Raw genomic sequence first — 27472 nt, forward strand, 5'->3', positions numbered from 1 at the left:
GGATTGCAGGCAGTTTTATTTTAGCCAGCGAGTTATAAATTACTGGAATGAATTACCTACGTGGGTGGTAGAGGCTGACAGTTTTGGGAAATTCAAAAGTCAGCTGGATAGTTACCTACAGGAGGAGGGAAATGCATACGTTGTATATTTCCTCTTTTCTGTTATTATTTATTAATTTTATCATTATTTTATTTATTTTTTTTTTTTTTTCTTGACTGCTGCAGCAACACTTAGGCTTCCTTGCTCCATATGGCCATTACTAATACCAATAATTTCTTGACAGATAACAGTAAAACAAATAATATGTATCGTATTATTTGCCTCACTGTTATCTGTCAGGTTAGCTGTTATTCTGCCACTATGCTACTAAATTTTAATATTATGTTAATATAATTTTTTGATGATTTCGACCTTACCATACTTGCAAATGCCAAACAGAAACATTTGGATGTATTGAATAGTGCTAGCCCTCATCAACATGCCATTCAATGTATTCAATAATTCTATTTTCAATAATTGGCCTTATCATGATTATTTTACTTTTACCTTTACTTTATTATTATATTATTAATTTTATAGGGCATAATGCATAAAACCAACTCAGGCTATCTTAGCCTTTATGGGTTCTTTAGGCCACATGGCTCACTTTGAATATTTACTAGGCATACCTTTATTCTAAATCCTTGTTCTTTTGGCCTAATGGCTTATTTTGAAGGCTCTTATTGTACTTATTCAATTCTTTTGACCTAATGGCTTACTATGAATACTTTTATTGTACTATATTGTACTTTTATTCAATATCCTTATCTTACATACTGATGTAATTTTATATATATATATATATATATATATATAATGTAATGTAAAAGTTAGGCAAAAGTAATAAAAATAAATATAAATATGAAGCTATCATTAGAGGCAGCAAATGCACATCCTCCACATGAAGCCTAATTATATCTGATGATTAAAATAAATCTGATATTTAAAATAAAATAAAAAACATCAGCCAGTAGTACGGCAAAAATGTAGAGTGAAACGAAACGTAAAATAATATAAAATAAAATAAACAAACAGGGAAGGAAAAGTAAAGATAAGACAAAATTATCGACTTATTTTTACTTTTCCTTCCCTGTTTGTTTATTTTATATTATTTTACGTTTCGTTTCGCTCTGCATTTTTGCCGTACTACTGGCTGATGTTTTTTATTTTATTTTAAATATCAGATTTATTTTAATCATCAGACATATATATATATATATATATATATATTTTTTTTTTTTTTTTTGACTAGAATAACAAGAAAGTGGAAACAAGAAGGCTGAAAAATGGAAAAGAGAGTAACTAGACTAATGTAGTTAAAGGCAGCAAATGCTAAACCTATGCAGAGCATGGACAATAAAGTGAAAAAAAAAAAAAAAAATCAACAACATTGGAGGCTTGAAGTGGTGGAACCCATGTTTAGTCTCCAGATCTAAGTTCCGGTCAACCCTTCCCCATCTCTTCCATCATGCAGCATGATTGATGTCTTTTGTGGTTATGATGAACACCATGCGAGATCCAAACTTCCTTACATCTTGAGGGTACAGCTCTGAAACGGTGTTTGCAGGCCGGCAGCTAGTTAGTACACTGGACTGAACTGATTGGTAATTCTCTAGGAGGCCTCCGGATCAACTAGAGTATAATCTTGCTACCTCTACTCTGCCAGATAGTGACTGGAGGGAGTCCGAGTAGCATGTAAGCAGGGGGGACATTGTCGAGGCCATGTTATATCAAGGATCTCGGTATATTCTTAGCATGTTTATGCCATATCCAAAAACATTACTTCATACAGCATGCATGTCTCTCCCCCACTTTTTCTTACTATTGAATACACCATGAATAGCCAAACTAATAGAGCAAACTTATCTGCGAAAAGATCTAAATCTCCCAAACACTTCCTAATTCATTTCACAAATATACATGGTCTTAGTTCTAATCTCAATGATGTCCATTTCCACTTACAGTCTGCCAAACCCCATGTATTTTTTTTGAGAGAATCTCAGTTATCGGTTGATTCAACTACTGCTCATCTCAGTTTCCCAAATTATTCACTGTATGATTCTTTTGCCTTAAAGGTGGTACTTGTGCTTATGTCCAAGATTACCGAACAATCCTAACCATACAGCCAACAACACACTTGATCTTTTTCTCACAAACAACCCTTCTAAGTACAAGGCTGAAGTGAGTGGTCCTTTAGGCACCCCAGATCACAACTTGGCGATTGTCTCTTCTCCAATGGAGCCTTACCTCATGGCTATTCCCAACCTCGTATTGTTTGGTGTTATGCAAAATGGGATGACTTGTGAGATTTCTTTTCTTCTTTTCCTTGGATTACTGTTTCAAAACTTCTGATTTTAACGTTTCCTCAGATAGTGTCAGTGAAATTATTCTTGTAGGAATGGAATGCTTTATTCCACATTCCACCTTGAAATCTCGTCGTTTATCTAAACCTTAATTTTCCAATAAATGTGCTAAGGCTGTTTGAGAGAAGAATGTTGCATATTGCAATTGCCTTGTTTCCAATTCTTCAGTTTCATTTTTTGCCTACACCAGAACTTGCAACAATAGTAAAGCAGTTATTAATCAGTCCAAACTAGATTTTGAACAGGCTTAGAGTAGAAAACTTGCTTCTTGCCCTAACGGTAGCCAAGAATTCTGGTCACTTGCAAAAGCTATTAGATGCAACTTTTGCCCATCTCTTCTCCCACCTCTGTCAAAACCAGATGGTTCTATTGTCACTTCAGCTAAGGATAAAGCTGACCTGATAGCATCCTATTTTTCTTCCAACTTGTGTATTAATGATCTTTCTAAACCACCTCCCACCATTCCCAGTATGCTCCGCTCAATGGCTCCTGTGGTCTTCCATCTAAAAGATGTCAGAAGAATTTTGAATAGTCTTGATTCTAAGAAAGCTGCAGATCCTGATGGTATTTTGCCACTTGTTCTCAAAACCTGTGCTCCCAAACTTACTCATGTTCTTTGCCACCTTTTTTCACTTTCTTATTCCAAAGGTGTTTTTCCTTCAGCTTGAAAATTTGCTCATATCCAGCCAGTTCCTAAAAAGGGTGACAAATCCCTCCCATCCAATTATCATCCCATTGCAATTACTTCGACTCTTTCTAAAGTAATGGAGAAATCAATTAACTGCCAACTCTTAAACCACCTAGAAGCCTTCCATCTTATCAATGATCAATGGTATGGATTCTGTCAGTGTCAATCCACTGGTGATATTCTGGCTTATGTTACCCATTTATGGACAAATTCAATTTAAATTTCGGGGAAACACAAGCAGTTGCTCTTGACATCTCAAAGGCTTTCGATCGTGTTTGGCATAAAGGTCTTCTAAACAAGCTTCCATCTTATGGTTTGCCAACTGTTTTTTGTAATTGGCTATCCGGTTTTCTCTCTGATCGCTCACTGAGGATGATGGCTCTCTGTCTTCTAACTTCTCCATTAATGCTGATGAACCCTAGGTTCAGTTCTTTCCCCAACTCTTTTCCTCTTGTATATTAATGACCATCTTCCATTCACCAGATATCCTATCTATAGTTTTGCTGATGATAGCAGATTGCATTCCACTTTTCAGTTTGACAAACCTTGCCCTACTCAATCAGCTTCAACTTCTTAAATATCTGCTCCCAACTCCTTAAATGCCAATGTCCAGGTAATTCTCCATTGGTGCAAAGAAAACTTAGTTGACTTCAATCCTTCAAGCCAACAAGCCTTGAAACAGTGCCATCTGGGTGGTGGTGGTGGTGGTGGTATCTGCTGAGAATAGTAACAGTAGTCTTCTCCACTGGTGAAGTGTTACTTATTCAAGGTGGTACAATCCCATGGCAACTCATTGTGAAGGCATTCACAATATGAGATATAACTAAAATGATGCCAATTTAATTAATGAATTTAACTACTTTTAGTAGATGGCTATGTTAAAATGATGCTTTTGCACTAACCTATATGTTAGTCATTCTACCTCGTAGCATGAGGCCTCTGCCCTTAAATATTTTATTGTCTATATCACTGCACACCATCACGCATCTGTCATATTGTGAAGTTATATTTCATAACTGGGTTGCCACTATTGCAACATCAGGGTACCTGCCCACCCACCAAGGGGAAGCCAACAAGCTTTGAAATGGTGCCGTCTGGGTGGTGGAATCTACTGTAAGTAACAGTAGTCTTCTCCACTGGTGAAGTGTTACTTATTCGAGGTAGTACAATACCGTGGCAACTTGTTGTGAAGACATTCAGAATACGAGATTTAATTAATTTAACTACTTTGGTAGATGGCTATGTTAAAATTATGCTTTTGCACTAACCTATACATTACTTCAATCCTTCTAAAACTTAGTCCTGTCTTATGTCTCACAAAAAGGATTCTTCTGCTCCTATGCTTATCTTTGGTGACACTTCAATTTCTAGGCAAGATGATATATCTCTTTTGGGGATTCCCCTGACTTCTAATCTCTCTTGGCACAAGCACACTACAAATATTGCTTCCTCTGCATCCAAAACACTTGGTTTTCTCTTTTGCTCTCGCCGTTACTTTTCTTTCAAACAACTGTTCACGCTGCACAAATCACAAATCTGCCCTACCATGGAATATAATAATTCCCACTCTCTTTTTCAAAACAATCTGAACACGTGCCGCCAATATCCATTTACTGTCCAACTTCAAACCCACAGAACCAATTTTTCATCTTCCTCGTTTATTCGTTCAACTGCAGTTTTCTGGAACAACCTTCCTTCATACGTTTTTCCTGAAAGTTACTGTTTACAGAAGTTCAAGTCTAATGTCAACAGATATTATCTTCTTTCGTCGTCTCAACCTCCAACTCATACATGGTACTAAGTTCTAATAACTCTCGTGTTTGGGGTTTACATAAAAAAAAAAAAACACAACAAAAACAAAAAAATGCATAAGAGAAAAATAATTATAAAATTGACAAAATATGGATGTTGCCACATAACTTACAAAACTGACCCCTTGTCAAGTGTCAATCCCGTGCCATTGACATCCAACGAGAAGCCAGTTTTGTAAGTTACATGGCAACATGTTATTCGTGGACTAATGTTATTAGTGGAGTCCCACAGGGTTCGGTGTTGGGTCCTCTGTTGTTTTGTATATTTATCAATGATATTGATGAAGGTATATCAGGCTTAGTGTCGAAGTTTGCAGATGATATAAAGGTTGGCAGGGTTGTTAATGACAGTAATGGCAGTGTGCTACTGCAACAGGATCTAGATAATTTGGGCAGATGGGCTAAGAAGTGGCAACTGAAATTTAACCTTGACAAATGCAAAGTACTGCATATGGGTAGAAGTAACCCCAGAGAAACGTACCAACTGTGTGGTACTACACTTAAGGTGGTAAAAAATAAAAAAGACCTGGGAGTAATTGTGCAGTCAGATATGAAGTTTTCTGAGCAATGCAGACAGGGCAGACAGGTCATGGGGTTTTGTCAATGATATATAGGAATTTTGCTAGCAGGGAGAAGGAGGTGATTGTCCCTCTGTAAAAGGCAATGGTCAGGCCACACCTTGAGTACTGCATACAGGTCTGGAGGCCTCATTTTAGGAAGGATGTAGATTTGATTGAGCGTGTACAGAGAAGGGCAACAAGATTGGTGAGGGGAATGAAGGGATCCTCTTACCAAGAGAGGCTTAAGTTCTGCAAATTGCAGTGGGTGGAGACTAGGCAGCTGTGCGGTGATCTGATTGAGGTGTATAAGGCCTTCAATGGGTTGAGCACGCTGAATTCTGATGGGATCCTTCCACTTGTTCAGATTACAAATCTAAGGGGGCATAAATTCAAATTAAGAAAAGACAGATGTAGAATAGATGTGCGGAAATTTGCCTTTAGCCAGCGGGTGGTTAATTGCTGGAACAAACTTCCACCTGTCGCCGTAGGAGTTGATAGGTTAAATAAATTTAAGGAGGAACTGGACAGGCATTTGGAGGGAATGGTGTGATTCTTTTTTTTTTTGGCTGGTGCTGCATAAGGCTCATACACTTGCTTTCTTGCATCACATGCCGCCACTACTACTACATTCTTATTATGTCAATTTTATAATTATTTATCTCTCATTATATATATATTTTTGTTGTTGTTACCATTTATCCCACTTTTACCATTCTCACTATCTCATACTTTTTTATTATTTTTTTTATTTTTATATATATATATACACTACAAATATCACTGTATATTAAGCATAATATACATTACATTGGTTTGCATTTAAAAAAAATTCTCTGCTGATAAGTAAGTTTCCATTAAAATCTGAAGTACAAATTTTAACGAAAACTTAAAAGGTTACTTTAAATCTGCATTATCATGTCAGAATTTTTTACAAACAAAAAAAATATTGGTGGGGGTGCATCTGATTCATTTGTATTTTTAGAGAATTAACGAATAGGTTATTTTTATATAAAAATATCATTCAAAATATGTAAAAACAGAAATATCAAAGGCTATACCTTCATGTCAAGCATAGATGGCCACAAACCAAATTTTTATACACTACACTGGGTTGAAATTGTGCCGTTTTGATTCCAGAGGCAATTAGTTTCAGTGGCTGTATCTCTTTTTAGCATCCAGTAATAGTTGGCCATCATGTTGATATTCCATCTGCCTTGGTATCTTTTCTTTTATATCCTTCCATTTCTTTTATATCCTGATGGAATCTTTCCCCCTGCACTTTGTTTAAATTATCTAACTTTTCTGGGAAATAGTTGAAATAAGAGTGCAAGTTTTCATTAACATTCATATTACACCCTAGTTTTATGAACCTCTCCAGCACATCACTCATGTTCATCTAATAATCTGGGTATTTACTGTTTCCCAAAAAAAACTGTGCACTACATTTTTATTGCCAATCAAAGTGTCTCTTTCAGTTTGGTTGGCAGATTATTCAAAAAAAGTTATCGGCCTTTTTTGGGGTAAAAGTTTTCTCTGCATGGTCTGTGTTTATTAACAGGAGAGACTTTTTTACAGGGATGGTATATATTTAAATAGAAGGGAGCAAAAACATTCTCTGATGTTATCGAGAAAGTGCTAGAAGTGTCAGAAAACTGCTAGCTTGAGGGATACAAAGACTCATAGATTAACTAGGGCCTCAGTCATAGGTGAAAATGATTATTGCACTACTTCAATTGGAAGATGTGGCATTATAAATTGCATTATACTTAATGAGGATAATCCAGACATGTGAATTTTAAGAAAAGTTTCTCAAGATGAGAAAAATAAATAAATTTTCCCAATGAAAGCTTGTGGTCTGCATGAGGCAATTTTCAAAAAAAAAAAAAAAAAAAAAAAATGGTCAAGTTAACTGACACGACTATTTATCATGCTACTCAGAACCCTAACATCCAAAAATGAAAAGGAATTAAACTCTCAAGGTGTTATCGTTTAGGAGGAGATTTTTTGGCCATTTATTTTTTTAAAAACAGGAATAACTACAGACAGCTATTTATCGATGTTACAGGATTTTGCTTACCCTAAAATTTGAATGAAAAGATTTCTTTCTTTCATGCAGGGTGGTTCTGCACATTATTCCCTCAAAATTAAATGATAAATACTGGTCCATTTATTATCAAATAAATGGATCGGTATTGTGGCACTGCAACTGGCTTCCCAAGTCACCAGAATCAACCGCCAGAGAATTTTTCTGTGATGCTATTTAAAAGACCATGTTTATTTTAGTAAGCCTTGTATTGAAGAAAACTGAAAACTAGGAAAACCAAAGAATTTGCCAAAAAATGAACATAACATATCTGGTGAACTGTTATATTTGAAAGTTTGCAAAAATGTGCTAAAAAGAATGGATTGATTTCAGTGAGGTAAAACAACATAATTTTTCAATTTTTGCATATCTTTTTATGAGCCATAAATTTTTTTTCAGGATCATTAAATAATAAAAATGAATATTTTAGTAAAAATTAAAAGTGTATCATGATATTAGTTCCAAAAATCTCTGTATAAGAATAACATATGGCTGTCTCGAAAAGAACAATGGGTAAACAGGCTTTGGTGGAGTAATGGGAATCCTTTTTTTACATCTGGTCAATACAAGTTGAGGATTAGTGAATCTCATTAAGAATTCAAATAATACACAATTGATTTTGTAAATATAAAAATATTGCTATTAGATTAATGTTACTTGTTATTAGCAACTGTTACTAGGTTTTTTATTTTTTTTTTATTTTTTATTTTTTTAGGAGCATTAGCAACTAAGGCCATATTGCTCCAGGATATGCGGTGGTCATTCCCTGACCTTTCCGCATCCTCCGTATTTGGTGGTGACGGGCTCGAACCCCGGTCTAATCAAGAAGCGTGTGTTACGCACTGCTGCTCCTTCCCACCTGGCTACGAAGGCGCCAACTGTTACTAGACTAATGTTACTTGTTACTTCCATCTGTTACATTAGATTAATAACTCTCATCTTGTAACAGCTGGGGTCTAGTTCTCCATATGAAGATGGTCAGTATGATGATGTTCTGGTCATTCAGAGGCAATACTGTACGATTAAGGAACTGAAAAAACTATTAACATAATATTGTAAATGCTAGTTTCTAATAAATAGCTCATATTTATCATGATGCAAGGTGTGCAGTCTCAACTATGCAGGTATGTTGTTCACTGTCCCCCCCAGAGAACTCCTCATTGAAAGTAGTTATAACAGAATTATACATTTTCAAAAATCAATACTGATAATTAAATCTAAAATTAACAGAACAGATGCTTTGAAGAAATTTATACCTTGAAATACTCTGGCAGAGACATTACTCTTAACGTGGAGACAAGTATAGAGAGGCATTGGAACTTTGCCACTATCTACTTTTATTTGTTGATCAGAAAGGCGGCTTTGTGTCCTCTGAAATATAACATTAGGTTTAGGAAATAATAATTTACTAGAAAATACATTTTGCCTCTTACTTCTTATTCTGGTTCTAACTATATGGAAAATAATTACATAATAGCAAATCAATGGCACAATACATACACAATACATACTAAAAAGCAGCATATAGATTTCAGTTTAATTCAGGATTGTGGTGTGAGTCATCCTGTATTATACAAGATGAAGGAAAAGTTGTGTAAGTCACCTTCAAAACTAAAATCCAAATTGAGGTGATTGGAGGACACCATTTTCCTATTCTCATGCATTTTACATATAAATGAAAATTGGGATAATACAAATTGTAAACACTAGCTTGTACTATTGCACCACATAATAGCAGCTGTTTATAACCTTTCTCTGCAAAAAGTTAGAGCTTTCCAAAGTGGGTGTTGTCTAGTACCAAAGAGTGTCACCACTATTATATCTTCAAATCAGAATTGTTTACAATCTGATTTTCTTTAATTGCATATAACAATGTAATTGATTGATTAAAAATACAATTAATGAATAATTGATAAAAAAATTTACATCCAGAAAGCACTGCCCTAAGATTTTGGATGATTATGATGTCATATGACAAGGATTTTCTTTATTCAAATAGGCACGATGTAGTAACATTTAAATTTGTTAAATTTAAATGTTATTACATAAATTTTCATAGCACAGTCATCTGAGATTGTTTGAAGCTGGCAGCCGACCGGGCTAGCCGAGTGGGTAAAGTACCTGCCCGGCAACCCAAAGGTCGCGGGTTCGATTCCCGCCTCGGGCTTGGATCAAAGTACTGCAAAAACCTTGGGAGGTGCAATATGGCCACAGAAGCCGATGCGCCAACAACTACCATATCAAAAAAAAAAAAAAAAAAAAAGTTTGAAGCTGGGCGGTATTATGCTTATTTTTAAATTTAAGAACATTTAAATGTGTAAAATTTAAATGTTCATAGTACAGCCATTTGAGATTGTCTGAAGCTGAGTGGTTATCTTAAGTACAGTAGCGTGCCGATAATCTGAACTAATTGGCACTGGAGGTAGTTTGGACTTCCGATTTGTTTGGATTTTCGAACTTATCAAAAATACTATTCTGGAGGCAAAAAAAAAAAAAAAAAAAGTTTAGTTAAGTTTATAAATAAAAACACTAAATTGTACTCATGTATTTTTATTCATAGGTAACAAAACGAATGTAATTTTCAACCACGACAGCACATATATATAGGTCCTTCAACAAAAATAATTCCTTATATTTTGCTGCACGATTTTCGAACTTCGTTTCTTTGCTGCCACATCTCTCACTGTTTTCAGCAAGAGTAATTTGATTTGGACAGCATTCAATTTGTTTCTCGTACCAAGTTCTTGTGGTTAGCACAGCTAGCAGAATCGCCATTCTCCACACACTGAGTGGAAAACACCCGATTTCAAGTGCGTCAATGATGTGAGCAATTTTTTTTTGGGCCTTTTTTCACAACGTGGCCTGAGTAGTCGGTCTCAAGTGAAGGCAGCATGGTTTTTACTAATGGAAACTCTGGTTTTTCATCCAGGAAAACAGAAAATTGACCACAGAACACATGCAACTTACACACTTGTCTACACATCTACACGGAGCAATATGGCCTTAGTCGTTGATGCTCCTAAAACCTACTACAACAACAACAAACAGCATCTTTGAAGGATAGTCATTAACCGTTCTCATAGTTTTTTTTTTTTTTTTTTTTTTTTACATCATCTGAATCAAGTTTTGATGTGAACTTTAAAAACAACCAGGAAAAAATTTTAATATCTGTAACGAAGACCCACTTTCTCCCTTTGAAAGTCTGTTTAAAATCTCAATTAAAATCTAAAATTTAATTTAAATCTCAAAATGTTAAATTAAATCTCAATTTAATTATTAAAAATTTCTTCTTCCTTTTAAAAGAAGAAGAAAACACCATAACTACAGAACAGTAAAATAAAACTCTGTAAATGTAAATGTTTAGAATCTTCTCTTCATTCCTATATCTAAATTTCATAAACTTTTTACTCAACAGCTCACTTGCACACATTGTGTTATTTTCAATTTCTGCATGCCATGGTCTTTGTTATTAATTGACGCTTGTCTTTGTTTAGAGTTTTAGATTTAAATCCTCCCCCCCAAAAAAAAGAAGTCAGTGAACAGAAATATCAGATTACAAAGTGTTATGTTTAAGTTGGTACAGTATGCATAAAAACTGAATGCGGCCTGTTACAAAATAAGATTGCTCATCAGTGAAAATAGGATATTAGGGCTGCAAAGGGAATTATAGAATATGAATTGGAATACCGTCAGTTTGGGTGAAACAAGAAGAAGATTGTTTGTTTGGGAATTTTTTAGGCACATCGGAATCTATGGCCATAGTGCGCCAACAAGAAAGTAAAAATGAATCACTTATAAGTTTATCAAGTAGAAATCTGCTGTACACCAATGGCAACAGTGAAAAGAGCAAAGGTGGAGTTTGCTTTCTGGTCAATAAAGATATAAAAAACATTTTGGAATTCAAAAGTACATCACCAAGGGTATCGAGACTGCTTCTCAGGATTTCTATAAGGTACAAACTAAAGGTTAGCATTAGTAGAGGCATATGATGCAAGAAAGCACGCTTATTCAGCATCAGCCAAAAAAAAAAAAAACACCACTCCCATTTCACCCCTCCGTTTGTTCGAAATACCTGTCCAGGTGAGCCTTAAATTTGTTTAGGCTATCAACTTCAACAACAAGGGATGGAAGTTGGTTCCACCAACCAAACACCCGCTGGCCAAAGGCAAATTTCCGCACATCTATCCGACATCCGTCCTTCCTCAATTTGAATTTATGCCCTCTGAGGTGATTATTCTGAGCAAGATGAAGAATCCCATTGGCATTGAGCATGCTCAAACCATTCAAAGCCTTATACACCTCTATCAGATCACCTCGCCGGTGCCTAGTCTCCAGACTCTGTAATTTGCAAAACTTAAGCCTTTCTTCGTAAGAGCAACCCTTTGTTCCATTCACTAATCTTGTTGCCCTTCTCTGTACCCGTTCCAGCAGCTCTACATCCTTCTTGAAATGAGGCCTCCAGACCTGTATACAGTACTCAAGATGTGGCCTAACCATTGCCTTATACAAGGGAATAATCACCTCCTTATCCCTGCTAGAAAAATTTCTGTATATCATTGACAAGACACCATGAGCTACTCTTGCAGCTCGTCTGCACTGCTCAGAGAACTTCATATCTGCCTGCACAATTACCCCCAGGTCCTTTTCATTCTCCACTACTGTCAGTGTAGTACCGCAGAGTTGATACGTTGCTCTGTGGTTACTGTTTCCCATATGTAGTACTTTACATTTGCCACCTCTCAGCCCATCTGTTCAACCTTTCAAGATCCTGTTGCAGCAGCATAGCGTCAGTAGTGTCCTTAACAACCCTGCCAACCTTTGTAAAATCTGCAAACTTGGACATTAAACTTGATATACCATCATCAATATCATTCATAAACACCGAAAACAACAACGGACCCAACACTGAACCCTGAGGAACTCCACTAATAACATTAGTCCACATTGAGTAGTGTCCATTGATTACCACTCTCTGTCTTCTGCCACTCAACCATCCCCTTATCCATAGCAGCAATTTGCCTCCAATGCCACACTGCTCCAATTTGTGCAGCAATCTTCCATGTGCAACAGTATCAAAAGCCTTTGTAAGATCCAAATATATAATATCAAAGTTATTCCCTGCATCCAGTTCTTTTGTGACTACATCATAGTATCCGATCAAATTGGTCAGGCAAGACCTGCCCTTAACAAAACCATGCTGCATCTGAGCTATAACTGAATTCTTGTCTAGATGATCCTGCAGTGCTTCTTTAACCAGTGCCTCCATTAATTTACCTGGAACAGAAGTTAAACTAACAGGTCTATAATTACTTGTGTCAGCCTTTGATCCTCCTTTGTGAATTGGGGTTCATCATCATCATCATCATCAGCCATTTTCAATCCACTGCAGGATGAAGGCCTCTCCAGCAACTTTCCAGTTCCTTCTGTTTTGAGCACTGGACATCCATTTACTACCCACAAACTCATGAATTTCATCTATCCATCTCCGCCTTTGTCTTCCAGGTTTTCTTCTAGCTCCTCTTGGATACCATTCTGTTATTTTCTTAGTCCATCTGTCATCATGTCTTCGAGCTATGTGTCCTGCCCAAGACCATTTTAGTTCTTTAGTTTTGATAAGAATGTCCTTTACTTGAGTTTGTTGCCTAATCCATGTGTTTCTCTTCTTATCTAACAGTCTTATTCCCAATATGATTCGTTCCATTCTTCGCTGTGTAGTTCTCAGCTTCTCTTCCATTCTTTTGGTGAGTGCCCAAGTTTCACTTCCATAAGTCATGATGGGGAGTATACATTGGTCCATTATTTTACGTTTCAGACAAACTGGGATATTGCTCTTCAGTATGTGACTATATTTCCTGAATGCTATCCATCCAAAATTTATTCTCCTCTTGACTTCCAGCCATTTATCATTATTACAGCTAATAACTTGTCCCAGATAAGTATATGACTCCACCTTTTCAATTACTGCTCCTTCAATCATTATTTCCCTTTCTGTGGCATACTTGTTCATCATTACTTTTGTTTTAGCCATATTCATCTTTAGTCCAAAATCCTTACTAGCTGTGCATAACTGATTAAGATTTTCCTCTAATTCTTTGGGATCATGGCTTATGACCACAATGTCATCTGCAAATCGTAAATGGTTTAGGTACTCTCCATTCACATTGACTCCTTTCTGCGACCAGTCTAATCTTCTGAAAGCTTCCTCAAGGGCAGCAGTAAACAGCTTCGGAGATATTGTGTCTCCTTGTCGAACTCCTTTCTCAATTTTAAATTTCCTACTGTCTTTGTCTAGTCTAATAAAGGAGGTAGCACTCTCGTATATTTTCTTCAAAATCATAATATATGGGGTATCAATGCCTTGTCTTTCCAGTGCCCGAAACATTGCCTTATGCTGTATGGAGTCAAATGCCTTTTCATAATCCACAAATGCCAGGCATAATGGTGTTTTATATTCATTTGCTTTCTCCATTAGCTGTGATATTACATGAAGGTGATCCATAGTTGAGAATCCTGTCCTAAAGCCAGCTTGCTCTTTCGGTTGATTCTCATCCAGTATTCTTTCTAATCTGTTAGTAATGACCCTTGTGAACAACTTGTAGATGTGGGATAACAAGCTAATTGGTCTATAATTTCCAATTTCTGATTTATCTCCTTTCTTATGCAGCAAAACTATGATTGCATTATTCCACTGCTTAGGCGTCACACCTTTTCTAATGCACTTTGTGAAGAGCCTTGCCAGTTTTTGTGTTATGTCTCTTCCTCCCAATTTTAACAACTCTACAGTAACTTCATCTTCCCCCGGGGCTTTCTGATTCTTCATTTTCTTCAATGCATGCTCTACCTCATCAGGAAGAATATTGGGTATGTCGTATGTGTTGCTACTTCGCAATCCATCTTCCCCACTGCTGGCATCATTCCCCTGCTCCTTGTATAATTCTCTATAGTAGTCTTCTGCTATTTGAATTATGCCTTCTCTGCTGTTTATAAGTACACCATCACTATTCTTCAGTTTCAGTATCATTTGTCTTTCTGTATTACTGCTCATGGCTGCTGATTTAAATCCTTTGTTTTCCCTTAATGCTTGTTCTACTTTTCTTGTGTTAAATCTTCTTATGTCCTCTCTGAGTCTCTTTCTAATGGCTTTGCATAACTCAGTATACTCAATTTTCTCCCTGTCAGTGTTTTTCTTGCTCTTCATTTGTCGTCTTTGGTTCATCATGACAAGTGTTTCTTGACTAATTTTTTCTTCTTTGGATTTCTGTTTCCCTATAGGTTTCTTGGGCTTTATCACTTTCAGAAAGTTGTAATATTCCTCGTCGATATCTTGGTCCTGAGAAGTCTGCAGAAGCTCAAACTTGTTCTTAAGTTCCAGTACATACTGCTTTTTCTCCTCCTCTGTTATTTCAAAGACCTTTGTTTATTTACTCGAGTCAGTTTTTTCCTTTCCTTTCCTACATCTATATCAAGTGTACATCTTACCATTCTGTGATCACTTCCAACATTTACCTTATTCAGGACGGTAACATCATTCACAATATATCTTCTGTTAGTGAGGATGAAGTCGATTTCATTAGAAGTTAATCCATTTGGACTCTTCCATGTCCACTTTCTGTTCACCCTTTTCTTGAAAAAAGTGTTCATTACTGACAGTCCTTGAGATTCTGCAAATTCCACAAGTCTTTCACCTCTTTCATTTCTTTCACCAATTCCAAAATTTCCTATAGTTCCCCTTTCTGTGCTGTTTTGTCTTTTTCCAACCTTAGCATTGAAGTCTCCCATAATAATAGTGTAGTGGGTTTTCTGCTCATCTAGAAGACTCTCAATTTCAGTGTACATTTCTTCAACCTCTTCATCATCATGGCTCGATGTTGGTGCATAAATCATTATAATCTTTAGCTTGTATCTCTTAGAAATCTTGAGTATTAGTCTTGACACTCTTGGTGATGTACTTTTGAATTCCAAAATGTTGTTTTTAAAATCTTTATGGACCAGAAACCCAATTCCACCTTCACTCCTTTCACTGTTTCCATTGGTGTACAGCAGATTTCCACTTGATAAACTTATAAGTGATTCATTTCTTCTTCTTGTTTCAGCCAAACCGATGATATTCCAATTCACATTTTCTAATTCCTTTTCCAGCTCTAATATCCTGTCTTCACCGATGAGTGTTCTTACGTTATAACAGGCCAAGTTCAGTTTCCGTGCATGGCAGCCTGGTCGTACCCAGAGATTCTTAGCACCCTCTGCTTCCACTCTAATCCTCTCGCTGCCGTAAGAGGGAGAGTGAAAGCTGCTGGGGACTGAGGGCCATTTGTTTCGTCGTGCTTTCATATTGCTGGAGGGGTTGGTCTTTTCCTCTTCATGCTGACCAGGCATCTTGAAGAGAACCACTCTACACGTTCGTTGCCACCTAAGTGACGTAACAGGGCTTACCATCGAGAAGGTGTGCATGAGTGGATTTTAGGGAGGCAGGCCAACCGGACTTCTCCTAAATCTTCTGAAATAGAGAGATATTGGATCCATCAGTGTTTTAGGCTGAGTGTCTGATAACACACAGGATACCTGTTCCCCTCTAATTGGGGTTACATTTGCACAACTCCAGTCTATGGGTACCTCCCCTGAGTCCAAAGAAGCTCTCATAATTATGGCTAGGGGTTTGCTTACTTCCTTTGCTGCCTCCTTTAATATAACTGGATAGATCCCATCCACCCCATGTGCCTTTTTTATGTTTATCCTCAACAATCTCTCCTCCACTTTCCTCTCAGTTATTACAAAATCATCTAGCTCACTGCTAATGTTTACTTTACCTACGTCATTCTCCTTCCTGAATAACTTCTCATGCGTGAATGTAGATGCAAAATACTCGTTTAGATTGTTAGCCACCTGAGCAGGATCCTCAACTGTTGAACCATCAATATCCAGTGGACCAATCTGATTCATCCCTTTCCTTCTTGAGTTTAAATAGGTAAAGCACTCTTTTCTGTTTTTCTTTGCATCCTTTGCCAAGGATTTTTCGTAGTCTGCCTTTGCCTGCCTAATCTCCTTTGTGACTTGGTTACAGACCAACTTATATCTATCATAGGCTTCCATGTCACCCATTAATTTGTATGTATTCCATGCATTTTTCTTCTCTGCCACATGTCTCATTAGTTCATCTGACAACCATTTAGGCCTAAACCTTGAACAATATTAAATAAACAATATTTCTTAGTTGGTATGTAAAGCCTGGTAGCTTCCAAGATTAGTTCCTTGAATGCTTCCCATTTTGAGTTTGCTGTTGGTAACATCATCAGTTGGTCCCACTGTATAGAATTTTTCTGTTTTTCTTTGCATCCTTTGCCAAGGATTTTTCGTAGTCTGCCTTTGCCTGCCTAATCTCCTTTGTGACTTGGTTACAGACCAACTTATATCTATCATAGGCTTCCATGTCACCCATTAATTTGTATGTATTCCATGCATTTTTCTTCTCTGCCACATGTCTCATTAGTTCATCTGACAACCATTTAGGCCTAAACCTTGAACAATATTAAATAAACAATATTTCTTAGTTGGTATGTAAAGCCTGGTAGCTTCCAAGATTAGTTCCTTGAATGCTTCCCATTTTGAGTTTGCTGTTGGTAACATCATCAGTTGGTCCCACTGTATAGAATTTAAATACTGTCTCAGACCATCATAGTCGCCTTTACAAAAACAAAAACTCTTCCCTTTACCTCTGATGGTAGTTACCTCCTTGAGTAAATCCCACTTCAACACACTGTGATCACTGCCACCTAGTGGTTCATTTATCTGCAGATTCTTAATGCATGAAGAATCACTACTGATAATCAGATCATGAGTATTGCTCCCTCTTGTTGCCGCACGAACATGCTGATGTAGAAAACAATCATCCAATAAATCCACAAAAGCCTTGCTAGTGTGTGAGTGACCAACCCACAAATTCCAGTCAATATCTGGGAAATTAAAACCCCCATTATAAAACTCTCTGATTTACCGGCCCACTGTATTTCCCTGTACAATATCTTATTATACTCATCAGAGTCATTAGGCCTATAGCACACTCCTACTCTCAATTTTGATTTCCCTATGCTTATGTCACACCAAACTGACTCGATACTGCCCTGTCTATCGATGTCGACTGGCTTCACTTCCTTGGATTTTATGTGTTTCTTAACTAATAGTATAACCCCTCCTGTCCTGTCTATCCTTTCTATACACATTGTTTTCCCCAAATTCCAGTTCCGCATTCCTTATATCTGTGTGACACCACGTCTCTGATATCCCAACAATATCTGCCTTGGATGTTTTGAGCAATACCTCAAATTCATCAAATTTATTTACCAAACTCCTAGCATTGGTGTACACGTAGGTATACATGCACCTGTTTCTATTCCTAGCTACCCTAACCCAACCCATGTGTTTACTTGTACCGCAATGACTCCCAGCAGTCTCTGAAATATCCTGCATCTTGTTTTTCAGGCTTCTGCTCATTTCAATAGAAGCAGTGCAAGAATCACTTCCACCTCTGCCAGTGGCTACTGTTAATTTATTAGTCCTTGTATCCCCCCAACTAGCAGTTTTCCGACCCTCCTAACATTGCCTCGACAGCATCAGCAAAAATTCTTGCACCCTTTCTATTTAAGTGTATCCCATCCCTGTAGAAGCAATCTCTCCTGTTAACAAGTACAGTCCAGGCTGAAAAAATTCTACCCCTTGAGCCTTGCACAATCCCTCCAGGGCCGAATTGATAGACAAGGCTCTCATCATATACTTCCTCCTATCGTGTCTGGGCAGAATTGCAGACACTTTCAAATTCAACCCTAATTCACGGCTTTTTTTCAACAGTGACCTGTACTTGCTAAGTAATTCCGCCGGTCTCCTACTCTTAATATCATTAGTGCCAACGTGTACAACTATATCACCTTTTGTGCCCTTAAAAGATGATATCCGCTTTACGTCATCAACCTTTGCCCCTGGCAGACATAACCTGGTCCTATTCCACCTATCCTTTTTACAAAGAATGTTCCCCGTTTCCCTGACAATAGAGTCACCAACAACTACTAGTTGTTGGTGACTTAATGGTTTATGCACCAACATCGAGCCATGATGATGAAGAGACTGAAGAAATCTACACCAAAATTGAGCAACTTCTAAATGAACAGAAAACTCACTATACCATTATTATGAAGGACTTTAATGCTAAGGTTGGAAAGAGACAAAACAATGCAGAAAAGGAAACTATATGAAATTTTGGAATTGGTGAAAAAAATGAAAGAAGCGAAAGACTTGTGGAATTTGCAGAAGTTCAAGGAATGTTAGTAATGAACACTTTTTTCATGAAAAGGGTGAGCAGAAAGTGGACATGGAAGAGCCCAAATGAATTAACAACTAATGAACTCACTAACAGAAGATATACTGCGAATGATGTTACTGTCCTGAACAAAGTAAATGTTGGAAGTGATCACAGAATTGTAAGATGCACACTTGATATAGATGTAAGAAAAGAAAGGAAAAAACTCACTCAAGTACATAATACAACGGCCTCTGCGATAACAGAAGAGGAGAAAAAGCAGTATGTACTGAAAATAATGGAGAAAGAAAATGAATATAAAACACCGTTATGCCTGGCACTTGTGGATTATGAAAAGGCATTTGACTCCATACAGTTTAAGGCAATGTTTCGGGCACTGGAAAGACAAGGCATAGACACCCATTATATTATGATTTTGAAGAAATATATGAGAACTCTACCTCCTTTATTAGACTAGACAAAGACAGTAGCAAATTTAAAATCGAGAAAGGAATTTGACAAGGAGACACAATATCACTGAAGTTATTTACTACTGCCCTTGAGGAAGCTTTCAGAAGGCTAGATTGGTCACAGAAAGGAGTCAATGTGAATGGAGAGTATCTAAACCATTTACGATTTGCAGATGACATTGTGATCATAAGCCATGATCACAAAGAATTGGAGGAAAATCTTAATCAGTTATGCAGAGTTAGTAAGGATAAAGATGAATATGGCTAAAACAAAAGTAAATGAACAATTATGCCAAAGAAAGGGATATAATCAGTGAAGGAGCAGTAATTGATAAGGTGGATTCATATACTTATCTAGAACAAGTTATTAGCTGCAATAATGATAAATGGCTGGAAATAAAGAGAAGAATAAATTTTTGATGGATAGCATTCAGAAAATATAGTCACATACTGAGGAGCAATATCCCAATTTGTCTGAAACATAAAATAATGAATCAATGTATACTCCCCACCATGACTTATGGAAGTGAACCTTGGGTACTCACCAAAAGAATGGAAGTGAAACTGAAAACTACACAGTGAAGAATGGAATGAATTATATTATGAATCAGACCATTAGATAACAAGAGAAACACAGGGATTAGGCAGCAAACACAAATAAAGGACATTCTTATCAAAACCAAAGAACTTAAATGGACTTCGGCAGGACACATAGCTAGAAGACATGATGACAGATCATGTCTTCATGTCTTCTAGGAAAATAACAGAATGGTACCCAAGAGGAGCTAAAAGAAAACCCGGAAGACAACAACAGAGATGGATGAACATTCATGAGTTCATGAGTAGTAAATGGATGGCCATTGCACAGAAGAGAAAAAACTGGAAAGTTGCTGGCAAGGCCTTCATCCTGCAGTGGATTGAGAATGGCTGCTGGTGGTGGTGGTGGTGATGATGTATGTATATTAATTAAACTATGTATGTAAGCATAAAATTACTTTTATTTTGATAACCTGTGGATAATATTCACCAATTTTCACATATCATTTAATTTTGTTAATTGGTAAGGTAATTAAAGAGTAAATTTGTGCTGTATGTCTTCATTTTTATAGCCTGTGGATAGCATTCCTTTGATTTTGCTTATTAGAATTGCCATTTAATAGAATGAAAATGCAATTGAATTGAATTCAATCTCACACACACACACACACACACACACACACACACACACACACACACACACACACACACACACACACACACACACACACACACACACACACACACACACACACACACACACACACACACACACACACACACACACACACCATAACTAATGAAAAATCATATTACTGATTTATTCAGAACCAATCTGGAAACCGGAAATTCCCAATATGCATTATGACATTCTGCTTAGGAATTATTTGCACAGCATTCTGTGCTAAAATGATGTAACAAAGCATAAACTGCATATGCATGATCATTTATAAGTATGTGTCAATTATACATATCTCATTAGACATAATCTGTTACTTAATTCCTTCTCCCCATTCAGGAATTAGTTGTTCTGAGATGGAGGTTGTAGGGATTTTTTTACCTTTGAACTTTGATTTTTCTATCTGCAGACCACCCTGATAACTGAAGCTGTATAAATTGCACACTAAACAGCATGATGTGCTGTTTAGTGTGCAATTTATTCAAGTAAAACTTTTCTAGCCTCATGGCAGTCCCAAAGTACAATGGAATAGGTTAAAAAAAAAAAATTCTGTGACGTTCCTTAACACAATTTAACTCATGTTTCAAAGTTCTGATATACAATAGTTGATCAAATTATTTCTACAGTCTACTGGGTACCGGGTAGCGGCCTTTAAAAATATGCATGAGGGCAAAGATGATCGAAATATTGATGGCATATATTTATATACAGTGAAACCTCTCCTAACGGACACCTCTCTTTAAGGACATCTCTCTACAACGGACATTTTCAAATTCCCCAACTCACCTCTATTGGTTTTAACGTGTTTTCAGCTTCTGTCTAACGGACATTCTCTGTAACGGACGCGGACAAGCAATCTGCACTGTTTCGTTTAGAATAGCACTTAATTTGATCTTCCCATAACAGACTGCAGGAGAGCTCACGGCCCTTTTTCTAGGAACTTTTCTTCCATGTATTGCCTCAATCGTGTGTTTATTTTCTATTTCCGATTCTCTGAATTTTATCAAGGCTTAGGTTGTGGTTCTAAACCCTTTTTCAAGAATTTTAAGGCACGTGTAAAACTTCTGATGAATTCCGTGTGTGCAGGGAGGGGGAATTTGGTCGGTCTTTTCAGTTTCAGTTTTGCTCAGTGTCGTGTGAAGTGTACAATGTCTTCTCGTAAACATTTAACTTTAAAAGATAAAGCCGAACTCATTAATGCGTATGATCGGCAAAAAAATAGTGTTCGCAATCTCGCTGCAAAATTCAAAATCGGGAAGATGCAGGTAAGCGACATCCTAAAGAAAAAAAATGAACTGCTCAAACAATTTTGGCAACACGGAAATGATCAGGTTCAAAAATCATTCCCGAAAACTGTTGGACTTCAAATTGACAATGTTACGTATGAGTGGTTTTGTCGGCGCACGTGCTAAAAAAATTCCCATTAATGAGCCTATTATTAGGGAAAAGGCTTTGGAGGTTGCGAAATCTATGGGAGTAAATGAGTTCAAAGCTTCTGTGGGATGGTAGACAAGTTCAAAACTCGGCATAAAATTTCTTGGAAACCATAAGTGGTGAAGGTGGATCTGTTGATACTGGGGTTGTAACAGAGTGGACCGTTAAATTGGAAGATTTATGTCGTGATTTTGAAGTTAAGGATATTTACAACTGTGATGAAACAGGGTTGTTTTTTAAAGCTCTTCCTGAAAAAACAATGAGTCTAAAAAACGAAAAGTGCCAGGGCGGAAAAATTTCTAAGGAACACTTGACTGTACTATTGTGTACAAATATGCTGGGAGACTTTGAACAACCTCTTGTTATAGGAAAACCACAAAATCTTCGTTGTTTCAAGGGCATAAAGTTGAATCTTTTGAATGTTGACTGGAAGTCTAATAAAAAAGCGTGGATGACACGAGATATCATGAGCAAATGGATAAGTCACTTTAACCAAAACATGATTCAACAAAACAGAAAAATTATTCTATTCATGGATAATGCTGCATCTCACCCTCACATTGAATTGTCCAACATTCAAATCGTTTTTCTGCCACCAAACACATCTGCAGAGTGTCAGCCCTTGGATCAAGGGATAATAAAAAATTTTAAACTTCACTACAGAAAACGTGTTTTAAGACATCTCATTGCAAACATGAACGATTGAACATGTGCGAGTGACCTTGCAAAGAAAATCAGCATCCTGGATGTGATTCAATGGATTTCCTCTTCAGTAAACGCAATTAGAAAACAAACTGTTGTGAACTGTTTTGTAAAGTCTGGCTTCTCAAACGCAAAAATTGAAGTTGTGAACAGCAATGTGGAGCACCAAAAAGAACAAGAACTTCAACATTTATTGATAATGTACGATACTTCAGCTACAAGTGATCTTGGCTACAAAGATATAGACTCGAACCTCACTACAGAAGATGGTGCTCTAGATATCAACGACATTATCATTAATATTTTTCAAGAAGTTCCTCATTGAGGATGAAGAAATGGAAGGAGGTCATTCTGTCGAAGAACATATTAACGACGAACCACCGATGAAAATAGAAGCGCTCATACAAATCAATCGCTTCAAAATGTTTTTCGCCGCTGAAGAAGATACTGAAGGACTTTCGATGGTTTCTTCACTCCAAACAAATGTTGAAAACAAAATTATCAGCCGGAAGAAGGTGCAGAAGAAAATAAGTGATTACTGTATGTATTTTTCTTAAGATAAAGTCATAATATGCATAGCACAATTGTATGTATATTATTTACAAAAATATTGTGCAAAATCTGTATATAATTTAATTTAATTTTACATTAAACGTTTAACGATTTTTCTTTTTTTTTTTTTTCTCCCTCAGACTTCTTGTTAGCGGACACTTCTCTCTAACGGACATATTTTCGTTCCCCATGGCTGTCCGTTAAAGGGAAGTTTCACTGTATATTTATTATGGTCATTGGGCACTTTCTATATACTTAAAAAGGGGGGAAGAGAAAAAGAAGATGGGGGATTTATGGATATGGTCCACTGATATATAGAAAGTGCCCAATGACCATAATAAATATATGTTAAGTATTAATGAAAGTTGAAGAGAAAAGAAAAAAGAGAAATGGGGTGGGGAAGCCATAAGGGGAAGATGAGAACAAGCAAATGGAGGAAGTACAGGTATAGAAAAAGTAAAAAGTATAGATAATGAAAAAGGGCAAAAGCATAAGAAAAAAAATTTTATTTTATGTATAAGATAAAAAAATATATAAAAATATATTGTTGCATATTGCACAATCCTGGCATCTCCTCAAATGTCAACCACCAAAATTGCAAGAAAAAACAATATAGTGTCCTCTGTTTATAACACATTTTTTTTTTTTTTTTTATAACTTCTCTTTATATTTTCACATTGTGATTAGATTACTGCATCTTATTGGTGATATTTTACATTTTTCGGCTTTGGCATGTGGCTCAGGTGCCTATCTAGATTCTTTTTCTTCTAGCATTCGATTTTGGCTATTTTTTTCCTCCAATTTATAATATTCAAAAAATAAAAAATATAATTAGATATGTATTCCTTCCACACACAATTCTGACTGCTTGAAGTCACTACTGTACACTTAGTGGAGTTGAACTAATGTTAGTAGTGGAAGAAAGGGACTTAGGGGTTACAATACATCAGACATGAAGTTCTCTGAGCATTTTAGACAGGTTGCAAGGAAGGCTGATGGAGTCCTATTGATGATTTATTAAACATTTGCTAGTAGAGATAAGGACACCATAATCCCATTATATCAGGCTATTGTTAGACCACACTTGGACCACGCCTAAAAAATGACATTTGAAGTTTTTAAAGGGTCCAGAGACAGGCAACTTGCCTGGTGAGATCAGCAAAAGGACGTCCTTATGGAGAAACACTTCGAATATGTGGGCTGCACAGCTCGTGAACTAGGCACCTTAGAGGAGACTTGATTGAGGTGTTCAAGGCTGAGAGGCAATAGTAAAATGAATGAGGATGAAATTTTAACGGTTTTAAATGATTCTAGAACTAGGGGCATTAAATTAAAATTATGGGGAGAGAGATGTTTAGACTGGATTGAAGGAAGTTTTATTTTAGAGTTATAAAATAATGGAATAAGTTACCCACATGGGTGGTAGAGGCTGACAGATTGGGGAAATTCAAAGGTCAGCTGGATAGTTACCCACAGGAGGAGGGAAATGCATATGTTGTCTATTTCCTTTTCTCTTATTATTACTTATTAATTATTTATTTTACTTTATTTTATTATTATTTTTTATACTTATTATTTATTTTTTTTGGCTGGTGCAGTATAAGCATTGCACCATATGGCCAATATTAATACTAATTCTGTCATCATCCTTATAGGGAATACATTCACCTACACGAGTCTTTTGACTAATGGTCTTGTCTACTTTTACTTATACCGGCAGAATTACTTAACAAGTACAGGTCACTGTTGAACAAAAGCCGAGAATTAGGGTTGAATTTGAAAGTGTCTGCAATTCTGCCCAGACACGATAGGAGCGAGTATATGATGAGAGCCTTGTCGATCAATTCGGCCCTGGAAAGATTGTGCAAGGCTCAAAGGGTAGAATTTTTTTCAGCCTGGACTGTACTTGTTAACAGGAGAGATTGCTTCTACAGGGATGGGATACACTTAAATGGAAAGGGTGCAAGAATATTTGCTGATGCTATCGAGGCAGTGTTAGGTGGGTCGGAAAACTGCTAGCTTGGGGGGAGACAAATACCAATAGATTGACAGTAGCCACTGGCAGAGGTGAAACAGATTCTTGCACTGCTTCTATTAGAATGAGCAGAAGCCTGAAAAACAAGATGCATGATATTTCAGAGACTGCTGGGAGCCATTGCGGTACAAGTAAACACATGGGTTGTGTTAGGGTAGCTAAGAATAGAAACAGGTGCAGGTATACTTGAATGTACACCAATGCTAGGTTGTTGTTGTTGTTTGGTTTTTAGGAGCATTAGCAACTAAGGCCATATTGCTCCGGGAATATGCGGTGGTCATTCCCTTGACCTTTCCGCATCCTCCGTATTTGGTGGTGATGGGCTCGAACCCCGGTCTAATCAAGAAGCGTGTGCTACGCACTGCTGCTCCTTCCCACCTGGCTACGGAGGCGCCTGCACCAATGCTAGGAGTTTAGTTTTTTTTTTTTTTTTTTTTTTTTATGAGAACCCCAAACACGAGAGGTATTAGAACCTATAGTACTTAGTACCGTGCTTGGGTTGGAGGTTGAAAAGATGAAAGAAGATATTTGTTGACATTGGACTTGAACTTCTGTAGATTGTAATTTTCAGGAAATACGTATGAAGGAAGGTTGTTCCAGAAAACGGCAGTTGAATGAATAAATGAGGAAGATGAAAAGTTGGTTCTGTGGGTTTGAAGTTGGACAGTAAATGGATGTTGGCTGGTGGCCGCACGTGTTCGGACTGTTTTGAAAGAGAGAGCGGGAATTATAGAAGCCAATTCAGAAGAACAGTGCCCATGGAAGTATCTGTAGAAGAGGCATGCAGCAGAAACAGTACGTCTATGAGAAAGCGAGTGGAGAGACTCTGTTAGAGATGAATCATTAATTAACCTAACTGCCCTCTTCTGAATGGAATCAAGAAGCCTGAGAGAGGTTTTGGGGGCACCACCCCAGATGTGGGAACAATATTCCATGGCAGGACGGATTTGCGATTTATACAGAGTGAGCAGCTGTTTGGAAGAAAAGTAACGCCGAGAGCGAAAGAGAAAACCAAGTTTTTTAGATGCAGAGGAAGCAATATTTGTAATGTGCTTGTGCCAAGAGAGATTAGAAGTCAGGGTAATCCCCAAAAGAGATATATCATTTTGCCTAGAAATCGGAGTGTCACTAAAGATAAGCATAGGAGCAGAAGAATCCTTTTTGCGAGATATAAGACAAGACTGAGTTTTAGAAGGGTTGAAATCAACTAAGTTGTCTTTGCCCCACTGGAGAATTACCTGAAGATCGGCATTTAAGGAATTGGCAGCAGATTTTCGAGAACTTGAAGCTGATTGAGCAGGAGAAGGTTTCTCAAAATGGAAAGTTGAATGCAATGTGCTATCATCGGCAAAACTATGGATAGGATTTCCAGTCAATGGAAGAAGGTCATTGATATACAAGAGGAAAAGAGTGGGGGAAAGAACTGAACCTTGGGGGACACCGGCATTAGTGGAGAAGTTAGAAGACAGAGAGCCATCTACCATCACCCTCAGTGAGCGATCAGAGAGAAAACTGGATAACCAATTACTAAAAACAGTTGCAAACCATAAGATGGAAGCTTGTTTAGAAGACCTTTATGCCAAACACGATCAAAAGCCTTTGAGATGTCAAGAGCAACTACTTGTGTTTCACCGAACCTTTCCATTGAATTAGTCCATAAATGGGTAACATAAGCCAGAATATCACCAGTGGATCGACATTGACGGAATCCATAGTGGCGATCGTTGATCAGACGGAAGTTTTCTAGGTAGTTTAAGAGTTGGCGGTTAATTGATTTCTCCATTACTTTAGAAAGAGCAGAAGTAATTGCAATGGGACGATAATTGGATGGGAGGGATTTGTCACCCTTTTTAGGAACTGGCTGGATATGAGCAAATTTTCAAGCAGAAGGAAAAACACCTTTGGAATAAGAAAGTGAAAAAAGGCGGCAAAGAATAGGAGTAAGTTCAGGAGCACAAGTTTTGAGAACAAGTGGAGAAATACTATCAGGACCTGGAGCTTTCTTAGCATCAAGATTCATCAAAATCCTTCTGATATCCTTTTGACGGAAGACCACAGGAGGCATTGAATGGAGCGTGTTAGGAATGGTGGGAGGTGTTTTACCAAGATCATTAATACATGAGCTGGAAGAAAAATGGGATGCTAGCAGGTCAGCTTTATCCTTGGCTGAAGTGACAACAGAACCATCTGGTTTGGACAGATGTGGGAGCAGAGATGGGCAGAAGTTGCACC

General features: G+C 37.2%; 1 protein-coding gene across 1 annotated transcript in view; it reads right to left on the reverse strand.

Annotated features, from left to right (window-relative positions):
• LOC150087309 (cytosolic phospholipase A2-like) overlaps nucleotides 1-27472 on the reverse strand; it is a 218438-nt gene that overhangs the window by 178225 nt on the left and 12741 nt on the right. The window contains exon 3 of the mRNA XM_090371974.1: nucleotides 8801-8915. Within this exon, the coding sequence (XP_090228100.1) occupies nucleotides 8801-8858 (58 nt within the window). The 5' untranslated portion in view covers nucleotides 8859-8915. The remainder of the gene's footprint in view (nucleotides 1-8800; nucleotides 8916-27472) is intronic.

This window comes from Mastigoproctus giganteus, chromosome 4 (genome assembly GCF_048544385.1).
Source record: "Mastigoproctus giganteus isolate SK-2022 chromosome 4, ASM4854438v1, whole genome shotgun sequence".
In the NCBI taxonomy this organism is placed as follows: domain Eukaryota; kingdom Metazoa; phylum Arthropoda; class Arachnida; order Uropygi; family Thelyphonidae; genus Mastigoproctus; species Mastigoproctus giganteus.